Source organism: Mastigoproctus giganteus, chromosome 3, assembly GCF_048544385.1.
Source record: "Mastigoproctus giganteus isolate SK-2022 chromosome 3, ASM4854438v1, whole genome shotgun sequence".
Taxonomy (NCBI): domain Eukaryota; kingdom Metazoa; phylum Arthropoda; class Arachnida; order Uropygi; family Thelyphonidae; genus Mastigoproctus; species Mastigoproctus giganteus.
Genome location: NC_143577.1, coordinates 35,012,979 through 35,027,010, shown reverse-complemented (window position 1 = coordinate 35,027,010; position 14,032 = coordinate 35,012,979). Strand labels below are relative to the sequence as shown.

Genomic DNA, 14,032 nt, shown 5'->3' with positions numbered 1-14,032 from the left:
CAGTGGTTATAGAGGTTTACAAGTAGGTTTGGGGTATGTTCTGCTACTTTTTTCATGATTTCTGGTTCTGTCAGGTCAAGTCCGGGGGGTTTCCTGTTTCTTATCTTGTTGACTGCGAGATGGAGGTAAGTTATGGTGAAAGGGTCCTCCATCCAGGTAGAGTGGTAGTTCTCATTGTCTAAGCAGATCTATTGTTGTTCAGGAGAATTTTGTTCAACTAGTTGTTTGAATAAGGCATTGAGGATTTTACTAACTGAATCACCCCAGGTGGTGGTCATTAGCCCTTGTGGGGTTCTCGTTGACTGTGTTACCTCGCTACTGGAGAGCTTGTTTCTTGTCACTTTTTAAAAACTCCCCAGGAGTCAATGTTTCCTATTGTTGAGACCAGGTGCTCCGAGGACTGCTTTTTGCATTGCCTGATCATTGTTGTGTAGTCATTCCTGGTCTCACAGTATTGTTGCTGCAGATATTCAACTTCTGCAGGTGGCCAGGTCCTCCTTACCCTCTGGAAGACCCCTCGACGTGGGCACCTGTACGTGGTGAGGGGACCTCCCAGTGACGCTGCTGGACTTCCAGACTAGCGTCACTGGGATCCAACGCCCACAGCCCAGGTTCCAGGCTTACATCAATGGAATCCGGCGTGTTTGCCGTGCGCTGCGACCCGTGGAAATTCGGAAAGGGGGATCCTGGTGGTTGAGGGGCCCAGCTTCAATACACCACTTTGGCCCCTGCTTCGACAAGACGGGTGGTCCTGGAAGGCCCGGCTAGGATCAATCGGCTAGTAGGCTCGCCTGCGAGGGTCAACCGTGTCAATGCCACGCCCCTACCCTCACGGTCCGAGGGACAGGATTCAGGCTGGCGGCGGTGCGGGTATAGTGTCTGGGTAGCCCTGGCGTCCCACTCCCGAGCGCATTTATTGCATGCCGGGTAGTGGGCGTCCCTTTGGGCTCCGTGGTGGGTGGGGAGCCCGGGCACTGAACAATTTAATAAACTACATGAATCCTGATAAACTAACTTCTTCAGGGGCCCCAACCCGGTCCCTATCTGAAACCATAGACAAAGATCCAGATAGCATTATTGCTAATAAGAGGCAGCGAACCGAACTACCATCAGGGCCAGTCCCAAGGTTCTTAATTATGCATTCTACCAATGAGACAACAATTGGTAAAATGTCGCCCTTTTTTATACAAAAAGGGTTAGACGGGTTAGCAGGTTCACCCAAATCAGTTAAGAGGCTCCGTTCTGGAGACCTCTTAATTGAAACTAAAAATGACAGGCAATCGGAACATCTACTCCGAGTAACATCAATCGGAGGTATCCCTATAACAGTGACACCACACAGAACACTCAATTCATCGAGAGGTGTCATTTCGGAGTGGGACCTTCTCGACGTAACCGAGGAGGAAATCTGCTCCGAATTAAAACCACAGGGAGTCATTGCCGTCAAGAGAAGGGATGGAAAAATTGTTAAAACCAGGAGCGTTATCCTGACTTTTAACTCTCCTAAACCTCCTGACGAGATTAAAGCTGGATACATCAACTGTTCAGTGCGTCCGTACGTTCCAAATCCTTTACGGTGTTTTAAATGCCAGAAGTACGGACATTCTCAAATGGCCTGCCGCGGAGTCCTTGCATGCGCTCGATGCGGTGCAAAGGACCACGAAACAACAGCATGTTCAGCCGCAAAACCCACCTGTATTAACTGTGAAGGCGAACACCCGGCCTACTCACGAGCATGCCAGAGGTGGAAAGAAGAAAAAGAGATTCAACGGCTGAAGGCAGAGCTAAATATATCATACCAGGAGGCAAGGAAATCGGTCAAACCCCTGAATATCAACAAACCTACCTACGCCCAGAAGGTAGCAGGGAGATGTTCCGTCGGAACTCAGACGGACATGACCATTCCTCCAAAGGAGTCTTTCACTCCCATCGTGCGTTATCTCTTAAGCTCACAAAAACCTGCACAGAAGGACCAATCAGCTGCCACTCCTATATCGGTACCTCCTAATGCTCCACAAGCAACAAAGATAATTATGAAAGATAAGAATAAAAAAGGGGAAGTCCCCCCTAGTACACAAGAAAAGACGGATCTCGAGCAGAAGGAGATACCCGAAGATTCAGTCTTGGAACTCTTTGCGGAGGAAGAAATGGACACGGGACAGCGTCCATTCTTCCCCAAAAAAGATAGACCCAAGACTGATAAAAGTAAGCCCTCAGCACCTCGGAAGCCGCCTGATGGACCCACCAAGCCAAAATAATGGCTAAATTCCTACAATGGAATTGTCGTGGATTCCGTCGAAATATAGATGACATCAAGGCCCTCCTGCAAAAGCACGAGCCAGTTTGCTTTTGCTTGCAGGAGACATACCTAAAGGCAAATGACGATCCCACGATGCATAACACCACAATTTTTCGTAAGGATAGAATTGCGGATGGCTCTGTACATGGGGGAGTGGCTATCCTTGTGGGTAACCAGACCCCAGTGCAGCCCTTACTAATTACAACTAACATAGAGGCTGTTGCAATTCGCCTTACGGTGGGATTTTTATTAACTGTGTGCTCTATCTATTTGCCACCTGGGACTGACATCTCCCAGGCAGACCTTGATGATCTTCTAACGCAGTTGCCTCCCCCTTTCTTACTTCTCGGGGATATGAATGGACATACTACCCTGTGGGGTAGTGCTAACATCAACGGAAGGGGACGAGTCATTGAGCGTATGCTCAATGACAATGACCTTTCCCTTCTAAATACTGGAACGAACACCTTCTTCCACATGCCTACCCGTACTTTTTCTGCCATTGATCTCTCTATCTGCTCCCCTTCTCTACTCCCTTCACTCACCTGGGAAGTGGAGGAGAATCCATACGGAAGCGATCACTTCCCTGTGATAACCTTGTTACACAGTGGGAGACCATGTCTTCCCTTCAGGTTACCACGGTGGAAGATTGATCAGGCTGACTGGACTGCCTTCCAACATCAGGCAAATTTTGATCTTAGCACAGTCAGTCAAGAGCCTATCAATGATGCAGTTAAGTACATCACAGAACATATTGTCCAAGCAGCTGCGAATGCTGTTCCAAAAACATCTGCCCGGTTTCCACCATATCCCAAACCTTGGTGGAATTCACAATGCACAGCAGCCAAAAAGGCTCAAAACAAAGCGTGGGGGATATTCCGCCGATATCCTACCACGACCAACCTTATAGCCTTTAAACGTGCACGAGCCACAGCACGCTACATCCGTCGTCAGAGTCAAAAGGAATCGTGGATCCGTTTTACATCCTCTATTAACCAGTCTACCAACTCTAAGGTAGTCTGGGATAAAATCCGGAAAATGAAGGGGAAATATACATCCCACCCTTCTTCAATCCTAGATTATAATGGATGCACTATTGCAGATCCAACTGCAATAGCTAATTCTCTTGGGGAAACATTCTCTAACATCTCTGCAACATCTTCGTATTCCCCAGAGTTCCTGGTCCTGAAACATCAACTAGAAAAACAAGCACTTAATTTTAAGACCAAGGGCCTCTATCCCTACAACGGGGCATTCACTATAGAGGAACTGAAAAGAGCCCTCACTCTTTCCAAAGCAAGTGCTGTTGGACCAGATGGCATCCATTATGAAATGATTAAACATCTTTCCCCAAAATCTATGGATTGTCTGCTCCTTCTGTATAACAGAATCTTTACTGAAGGGCAGTTTCCGGACTCCTGGCGAAAGGCAATCGTTCTTGCCTTCCCTAAGCCAGGAAAGGATCCAAAAGTCACCACCAACTATCGTCCTATTGCTCTGACTAGCTGTCTGTGCAAAATCCTGGAGAGAATGGTCAATTCTCGTTTAATATGGTATTTAGAATCAAATGACCTTCTCTCCAGCATCCAGTGCGGCTTCCGAAGGAACCGGTCCACTTTGGACCATCTTATTAGAATGGAAGCATCCATCTGGGATGCTTTCCTAAAACGGGAACACTTGGTGTCGGTGTTCTTTGACATGGAAAAAGCGTATGACACAACTTGGAGATTTGGCATTTTAAAAGACTTACATAGCCTAGGCCTAAGAGGGCATCTGCCCTTTTTTATTCAAAACTTTTTAGCCAATCGATCGTTCCAAGTTCGTGTGGGATCCTCACTCTCTCGCTCCTTTAGCCAAGAGGAGGGAGTACCACAAGGATCAGTATTAAGTGTCACGCTTTTTGCCATAAAAATAAATTCCATCACAGAACAACTTCCTCCAACTGTAAACAGTGCCCTCTATGTTGATGACTTTAGCATTTTTTGCCAGTCGTGCAACATGAGGGTTATTGAAAGACAACTGCAGAAAGCCATTGATAGTCTGAATTCCTGGGCACTTGCAAATGGCTTCAGGTTCTCGCCGGAGAAGACCGTTTGCGTACACTTTTGTCGCAAGCGTAATCTTCATCCTGAACCCGAATTAAGGCTCGGACAAAATGCTATTCCAGTAGCAGCAAACACAAAATTCTTGGGACTCATATTCGATAAAAAACTAACTTTTTTGGATCACATTCGTCAACTCCGCACCAAGTGCACACGTGGACTTAATATTCTCCGCTCGCTCTCCTCTACATCTTGGGGAGCAGACCGATGTACCATTCTTCGGCTTTACCGTGCACTAGTGCGATCCAAACTAGATTATGGGTCCCAGGTATATTCCTCAGCCCGAGACAGTGTCCTGCGGTGGCTGGACCCCCATCCATCATCAGGCTATACGCATCGCTACTGGAGCATTTCGAACATCTCCTGTCCAGAGCTTATACGTCGAAGCAAATGAACCACCGTTATCACTTCGACGTAAGCAGTTGTCTCTAAAGTACGCCTTAAAACTGAAATCCCTGCCAGACCATCCTACGTGGCCATTCGTTTTTGAGCCACGATGGGAAAATTTATACAATACTCGAAAGACTGCCAATCGTCCTTTTGGTATTCGTTTCCAAGAGCTACTCAAAGAACTTAATATCAAGGTAGACAAGGTTGCCCAAACATCAAAGCAACCCTTTCCACCCTGGCATGCTCGTGTCCCGGCATGCGACTTGTCGCTTAGAAACTGGGGAAAGTCGGACACTCCATCGTGTGTCTACCTGCAGCTTCATTCAGCACACCGAACTGAATATTCTGACTTCGCGCCAGTCTACACAGACAGTTCGAAGTCGGAATCATATGTGGGATCTGCTGCTGTCTTTACAGACAGCACTATATCAGAGCAGATTCCCTCTGAATGCAGCATATTTACTGCAGAGCTGCACGCTGTAGAGTTAGCCTTGGATCATATTAGTAAATACCAATACCAACGGTTCATTTTATATTCTGACTCTCTTAGCATGTTACAGGCTCTAATATCTGTGAGATATAATCCTCATCCAGTTCTGTCTAGCATTCAGCAGAAGATTCACGTTCTCCATGAATGCGAATATGACATCCGCTTCTGCTGGATTCCCAGCCACATTGGGATTGGGGGAAATGATTTGGCTGACGCCGCAGCCAAATCAGCAGTTCCCAATAATAATTGCTGCCTGTTAGTCCCCTATACAGACTACAGGCAAATAATACACGAGAAAATACATTCCCAATGGCAGGATTCGTGGAATAGACAGACTGCGAATAAATTATATCAAATAAAGCCTGTAATTGAACCATGGCAGTCTAGTCTGCGCAGGAATCGTAAGAAGGAAGTTGTTCTTGCCCGGACCCGCATAGGACATAGTCATTTGACACATTATTTTTTGCTGAGGGCTGATGACCCTCCTATGTGTGAGTCTTATGGCACAGTTTTATCGGCCGACCGGGCTAGCCGAGTGGGTAAAGTACCTGCCCGGCAACCCAAAGGTCGCGGGTTCGATTCCCGCCTTGGGCTTGGATCAAAGTACTGCAAAAACCTTGGGAGGTGCAATATGGCCACAGAAGCCGATGCGCCAACAACTATCAAATCAAAAATCAAAAATCAAAAGCACAGTTTTATCAATTAGACACATTTTAATCGAATGTTCAGATTTTAGCAATATCCGTCTTACCGCTTTTAACCATCTGACTGAGCCATATACACTCAGTCAGATTTTATCTGACAATGACAACGTGTCTGCTCTTTTTAGCTTTTTAAAATCAATAAATGTTTTTAATCATATATAAAATTTTTACATTTTTCTTTTATATATGTGTTGTACATTTTGACATAGTGACCTAACTAATTAGGTCACTGAAAGTTTAAAAATTTTTTATAAATGACCTGGTCTTGGCGCATTATAGCCTTAGTAGCTGATGCGCCAATAAAACCAAAACAACCAACCAACCAACCAACCAACCTCTGGAAGATATGTTGCTTCCGATTTACCTCTTGCCTCAGTACCTGAAGTTCTCTGGACCACCAGGGGACAGCTCCTGGAAGGGGATTTCTTTTCCTGATGGCTTCATTAGCTGCACTCATGATTGCATCGGTTACTGCCCATTGGTGCCATTCAGGGTCTTGGGGGTTCTTAGCCCATAGTTTTTGCTCTTTTTCAGTTAGCAGCTCCTTAAATAGGTTCCAATTTGCCTTGTCTGTGGCATAACGTTGGACTCTCTGTACTGTGACCGGGATACGGGTTATTGTTCTGTTCGTATTGAAGTTAATGACACAATAGTCAAAAGTGGTCCATCCCTCCCGCACAGTCCAGTCAGTGATGTAGCCTGCAGAGAGTCTGGTTGATAAAGTTACATCTGTGGTGGCTTTCCAGAGGGTGTTGGAAAAGGTTGGCAGATTGTTAGGATGATTATGGATGACTAAGTTACTGTTTATTATGTAGTCCTCTAGACGTTGGTCATTTCTTGCCCCCCCCCCCCCCCCCAGTGCTCCCGGGTTTTGCTCTGCCACAGCAGAGAGCAGCAATTTATGTCTGCACAAATTAGGATTTTTGTCCCTTCTAGCTCAGTGAGAAGGTGTTGAAGGTACTGTGTCGCTGGCAGGATATCCTCCCTTGTCCGACAGTACAGGGAAACTGTGTAGAAATCCCCAAGCATTGTAACTATGTGGGCACACATGCTATTTTATTATACTGTAGTCCTTACATTAGTTCTGAGAATATCATACTTGGAACTATAGTAAGACCTGCAATAGCATTATGCCATTACATCCTCATATTTTTAATTCAATATTAACTTTAAAAAATCCATTATGTGAACTTATAATTTATTTAGTATATTTTTTTCTTATGTCTTTAGAGGATGGAACAAATGCTCTTAACTTTTCAGTCAGACTTGGGAAGCATTAGCCATGAAATATTAAATTTGCAACAGCAGTCTGTTTCAATGAACATCAGATTAAAAAATCGCCAAGTAAGTATAATTATTTTCACTGTTATTCTAAAAGGAGGTATTATATTATGTTAATTTTTTTTCTTCTTTATAGAATTTATTTTATTCCACAAATGGCATGACATAGTGTTAGTATATTGTAAAACTTATTTAATTTGAACTTGGATAATTCAAATTTTTCTTCTTCATTTGGTTGAATTTACATTACTTACGTGGTCAAACAGCTTGAGTAATGCCAAAGCAAATAGGAATCTAGGATAATTCCATGTTTCAAAGTTACCATTGGGGTATGCATACAATGTTGTGATATGTATACCAAACAATAAAACACTTAAATTATTAAATGGCTGGTGATTCTCCCCTAGTAAATCTTAAAAACACAGCATTGTTGTGTTGTTTATTATATGATTAGGCAAACTTACCAGTTGCTGTTCATTTTGAACTAAAATTTGAGGCACCTCCGTAGCCAGGTGGGCAGGAGCAGCAGTGCATAGCACACACGCTTCTTGATTAGACCAGGGTTCGAGCCCATGCCCACCAAATACAGAGGATGCGGAAAGGGCAGGGAATGACCACTGCATATCCCTGGAGCAATATGGCCTTAGTTGCTAATGCTCCTAAAAACCAAATAACAAACAAACAAACAAACTAAAGTTTGATATAATATCAGGTACTGAAATCATCATAAGTATTTAATACACTGGTGAAAAAAAAAAATCTTTTATGCAGAAACTAATTAGATTGGTAAGAATACATACTACTCTTGGTGGTGAAACTTTTTAATATAATTACGAAAGGGCATCATGCAGGAGCTTAAGAAGTTTTCTAGTTAACAAAACACTACACCCATGTTATAGATAAATTCAATTCGTTAAATTTCTTTGTAAAGTTATAAACCCCTCTATCCAGTATACCCAATTGATAAACTTTTTATATTGTATTTAGGTCCACTGCAGAAATCCATCTTCAGACCAATGGATGGGGGTGAGCTTAAAATTTTAAACAGAGATCAGTATCATTCAGCAAACTGAACTGTTAACAAACAATAAACCAAAAATTACATACAGTAAACACTGACTCATTCAAACTGAATGAGCCAAGGTTGGAATAGAGGAATTAATGGAGTGCTTCCATTAATTTTAGGATGACAGGTGCCACAATTATAGGGATAAATGCTAGCATGATAAAGTTTAGAAGGAGAGCCATGATCCTGAGTGAAACCCTTTTCCTAGTCCCTTTAAGGTTAGCTAAAATATTTGAAAATGGTGGGAGGAAAATTTACTCATCACAGTAATGTGTGTGATAGAATCTCTTTGTTTCATATTTTTCAAGAAAACCACAGTGTAAGGAGATGTTGGTACAAAATTAAATTAGAAATAACTGCAGATATAAAATGTTTGATGTGTTTGTTGTCTAATTAGCAAGATTGGTTATCTTTGAGCTTGCTAATGCATTACCAGACTTAATTTTCTCTATCCGTAAATTTCATTTTAGTGTTATTTAAATGCCTGACTGCTCAAAGAAAATGTTAGTTGCAATCTGTGTGTATCTGTCCCTCTTATAGTGAGAGAGATACACAAACAAAGCTCATTATTAGATTTTTCATTTATAAATTTATTTATATATTACTTTTATTTTATGATAGGCAGTGAGGGGAGAACTCAGTCAATTTGTGGATGATATGATAGTTCAAGAAAGCATGATAAAGTAAGAGAATTTTTGAAATCTTACATGTGTATATATATATATTTATTTTATTTTTATTTTATTTTTTCAATACATATATGCACACATACATAAATAGACTACATTTACCCAAATATATGATGAAATATCTTTCCTGCGTGTAACGTCTAAAAGACAAAGATATTTTGTATCTGCAATATAAATAACAACTCATTATTAAGACAAGAGTTCTTCCTTTTCCATGTTTTTACATCCAGAATTCCTGAGATTGCCTAACATTTATATACTATGAGCATATCTGATTTGTAATTCTCTTATGTCTATGAGATTACTAAATAGCCAGCATTTTAGAATAGGTAAAATATGTTATATTTTCACTGATGTGAACTATTGCCAAAAAATTCCTGCTCCTCTTAATGTTATATGAAAATTATAAGACCAGGGATCTAGTCTGTAGTTAGAGCTCTTTCCAACACTTCCAAGTGTTAGTAATAGCTCTAATGATGATAAAGTCATAAAGCATTTAGATGGTAGAAACAATTTCAGTATTGTATAGCTAGATTCTAGCAGAGCTCTTCATTTGATTTCCATTGAGAAGCTGCTGTACAAACAGGAACATGATGGAATTACTGGAAAGATCCTTAAATGGAACTGGGGGATGACTGAGCGAAAGAAGATGGGATGGGGTAAATCAAATGAGCATTCTTCAGAGTGGATTAATAGCAGGTCCTTCAATGTTTAGTGTTGGAAGTTATTCTTGTTTCTGATTTTCCTCATTGATATTGATGAAGGTGAGAAGGAAAGCTGTCACTTTCCTGATGATTTAAAGGTAGGTAGGATCATAAATAATATGAACCAGACCATGCTGCTTCAGAATGGCTTGGATTGGTTACACATTGGGTCTGAAAGATGGCAACTGAAGTTTAATTCTGTTAAATATAAGGTGTTGCATTTGGGGAAGGAAATCTAGAGGTAACTTACAGACTAAGGGATATAGAAGTAAAGGTAGTTCAGGATGAGAAAAACTATTAGAGGTTACGATAAGGATACATGAAATTCTCTTCATGTTGTCTTGCAGTGTAACCAGTTGGCTAGGAAGGATCAGAGTATACTAACAATGATCTATAGCACCTTTTATAGTAGGGAGAAGGATATTATAATTCCTTTTATAAAACAATGTTGAGACCACATTTGAAGTATCATATCCAGATGCAGAAGTGAGTCCACACCTTAAAAATGAACAGAATTTCCAGAGTGGGTCCAAAGAATGGCAGCTGGATTGGCTGGGAGTGTTAAAGATTGTTCTATGAGGAATGTAGTAGTAGTAGTGGCATGTGATGCAAGAAAGCAAGTGTATGAGCTTATGCAGCATCAGCCAAAAAAAAAAAAAAAAAAAACAAATCACACCGTTCCCTCCAAATGCCTGTCCAGTTCCTCCTTAAATTTATTCAACTTATCAACTTCCACAACGACAGATGGAAGTTTGTTCTAGCAATTAACCACCCGCTGACTAAAGGCAAATTTCCGCACATCTATTCTACATCTGTTTTTTCTTCATTTGAATTTATGCCCCCTTAGGTTCCATAATCTGAACAAGTGGAAGGATCCCATCAGAATTCAGCGTGCTCAATCCTTTCACGGCCTTATACACCTCAATCAGATCAATGTGCAGGTGCCTAGTCTCCAGCCACTGCAATTTGCAGAACTTAAGCCTCTCTTGGTAAGAGGATCCCTTCATTCCCCTCACCAATCTTGTTGCCCTTCTCTATACACGCTCAAGCAAATCTACATCCTTCCTAAAATGAGGCCTCCAGACCTGTACGCAGTACTCAAGGCGTGGCTTGACCATTGCCTTATACAGAGGGACAATCATCTCCTTCTCCCTGCTAGCAAAATTCCTATATATCATTGACAAAACCCCATGACCTGCCCTGGCAGCCTGTCTGCATTGCTCAGAAAACTTCATTTCTGACTGCACAATTACTCCCAGGTATTTTTCATTTTCTACCGCCTTAAGTGTAGTACCACACAGTTGGTACGTTTCTCTGGGGTTACTTCTACCCATATGTAGTACTTTGCATTTGTCAAGGTTAAACTTCAGTTGCCACTTCTTAGCCCATCTGCCCAAATTATCTAGATCCTGTTGCAGTAGCACACTGCCATTACTGTCATTAACAACCCTGCCAACCTTTGTATCATCTGAAAACTTCGACACTAAGCTTGATATACCTTCATCAATATCATTGATAAATATACAGAACAACAGAGGACCCAACACCGAACCCTGTGGGACTCCACTAATAACATTAGTCCACGAAGAGCAGCACCCATTAATTACCACCCTTTGTCTTCTCCCACTCAACCATCCTTTTATTCATTGTAGCAACTTACCTTAATACCATTCTGCTCCAATTTGTACAATAGTCTTCCATGTGCAACAGCATTAAAAGCTTTCCTGAAATCCAAATATATGATATCAGAATTATTTTTTGCATCCAGTTCCTTTGTAACCACATCATAATATACTATCAAATTTGTCAGACAAGACTTTCCCTTAACAAACCCATGCTGTGTCTGAATTATTGCTGCAGTCTTGTCTAGATGATCCTGCAATGCATCTTTAACCAGTGACTCCATTATTTTACCCAGAACAGAAGTTAAACTAACTGGTCTGTAATTACTCGTGTCACCCCTTCGATCCACCTTTGTGAATTGGGGATACATTTGCACATCTCCAGTCCGTGGGGACCTCCCCTGAGTCCCAAGGAATGCTCTCATAATTATGGCTAAGGGTTTGCTTAGTTGCTTTGCCGCCTCCTTTAATATAACTGGATAGATCCCATCCACCCCAGGTGCCTTTCTTATGTTTAACTTCAACAATTTCTCCTTCACTTTGCTCTCAGTTATTACAAAATCATTAAGCACCCTGCTACAATTTGATAACCTTCTGCCATTTTCAAACCTTAATAACTCCTCATGTGTGAATGTAGATGCAAAATATTCATTCAGTTTGTTTGCTATCTGAGCAGGATCTTAGGAAATGTGGACCACAGAGCTTGGAGACTAGTCACCTATGGGATAACCTGGTAGGGGTATTTAGGGTCCTTAAAAGAACATGTAGAATGAATGAGGGAGGTTTATTTAGATTGACAAGTGAAATAGGAAAGGTGCAAAAATTTTGGGAAGCAACAAAGGATTAGATATCATAAAGTTTACCTTTGGGAAGTGTGTTGTTGATCATTGGAATAAGTTGCCAAGTTGTCACCCAAGGTTGTTGAGGTTGAAATAGAAAGCCTAACAAAGTTCAAAGCAGAATTGGATAGTTAATTTTTAAAAACAAGTAAATCGTAATTAACTCAGGGTTTATTTTCTCCTTTCTCTTCCTTGTATCATTTTGCTTGATTAATGCTAATACTAGATGTTGTATGATTATTTAAATTGCAGCAAAAATACATCAAATAATTACTATAATGTGATCATTTCTGGTGTTAAATGCACCAAAAATAATCACATTTTAGTTCTGAAGCAATTCTTTTATCTTTCAATAAATGAAAGATGAAAGGATTTATAAGAAACTTGGCTGTGGAACCTAAAAGTGCACAGGAAATCTTGACATTAATAAATTTACCCAAGTCATGCTTAACATTCTAACAGTTCTTGTTAGAATGTTAAGCATGACTTGGGAAAGAGATCTGAACTGGGTTCAGCATTTCCAATGCATTCTAATTCGTGGCTGTTTAAGAGCATCGGAAATGCTCTTAACGGCCAAATCTAAACAGTGGTACCATTTTTATAAACAAAACACTGACTCAATATTTCTGAAGAGGATGAAGTTTGCAACAGTATTTTTCTTGATGCAATCATAGATGATGTCAAACAGAAATCCACAGACTAAATAATTCTAGTTAAGCTAATGTTTGAAATACTGTTCTGATAAACAATCTTTTGGCTGTATTTAATAATAAAATGTGCATATTGTCAGTGAAATTTAATGTCTAGTGTAGTGTGGATTTTAAAAAAATCTGCTTTTTCTGAAAAACTCTTGCTTTCCTTCTGTTTTTTTCTTCTTTTTTTCCTTTTTTTTGTGATAAGCTTCTGGTTTTGCCTATTTTGTTCAAAAAATCTATTGTTTTTCTCCTGCTTACAGTTAACTGATCTCCGGCTTTTCAAAAGTCAAATGTTGACAGCTATGATAATAATAACTAGCTGCTAATGTCATATTGCTCAAATTTATTATTATTTATTTTATTTTATTTTTTGGCTGGTGCAGCAAAAGCCATAGGCTTTTGTTGCATTATATGACCTATATTGCACTATATAAATGAAAAAGACCTGGGAGTAATTGTGCAGTCAGATATGAAGTTTTCTGAGCAATGTAGACAGGCTGCTAGGGCAGGTCATGGGGTTTTGTCAATGATATATAGGAATTTTGCTAGCAGGGAAAAGGAGGTGATTGTCCCTCTGTATAAGGCAATGGTCAGGCCATGCCTTGAGTACTGCGTACAGGTCTGGAGGCCTCATTTTAGGAAGGATGTAGATTTGCTTGAGTGTGTACAGAGAAGAGCAACACGATTGGTGAGGGGAATGAAGGGATCCTCTTACCAAGAGAGGCTTAAGTTCTGCAAATTGCAGTGGCTGGAGACTAGGCACCTGCGCGGTGATCTGATTGAGGTCTATAAGGCCTTGAATGGGTTGAGCACGCTGAATTCTGATGGGATCCTCCCACTTGTTCAGAATACGAACCTACGGGGACATAAGTTCAAATTAAGAAAGGATAGATGTAGAATAGATGTGCGGAAATTTGCCTTTAGCCAGCGGGTGGTTAATTGCTGGAACAAACTTCCATCTGTCGTTGTGGAAGTTGATAGGTTAAATAAATTTAAGGAGGAACTGGACAGGCAATTGGAGGGTATGGTGTGATTTTTTTTTTTTTTTTTTTTTTTTTTGGCTGATGCTGCATAAGCTCCTACACTTGCTTTCTTGCATCAAGTGCCACTACTACTACTACTACTACTACTATATGACCATTACTAATTTA

At 40.9% G+C, this 14,032-nt stretch overlaps 1 protein-coding gene across 5 annotated transcripts in view; it reads left to right on the top strand.

Moving 5' to 3' along the window:
* Positions 1 to 14,032, top strand: part of Vps52 (vacuolar protein sorting 52) — a 106,167-nt gene that overhangs the window by 22,051 nt on the left and 70,084 nt on the right. For 4 of the 5 annotated variants that reach the window (XM_090370465.1, XM_090370464.1, XM_090370468.1 and 1 more), the window contains 2 exons: positions 7,216 to 7,329; positions 8,954 to 9,015. In XM_090370465.1, the coding sequence (XP_090226591.1) occupies positions 7,216 to 7,329; positions 8,954 to 9,015 (176 nt within the window). The remainder of the gene's footprint in view (positions 1 to 7,215; positions 7,330 to 8,953; positions 9,016 to 14,032) is intronic. The other variant, XM_090370466.1, reaches the window with a different exon arrangement.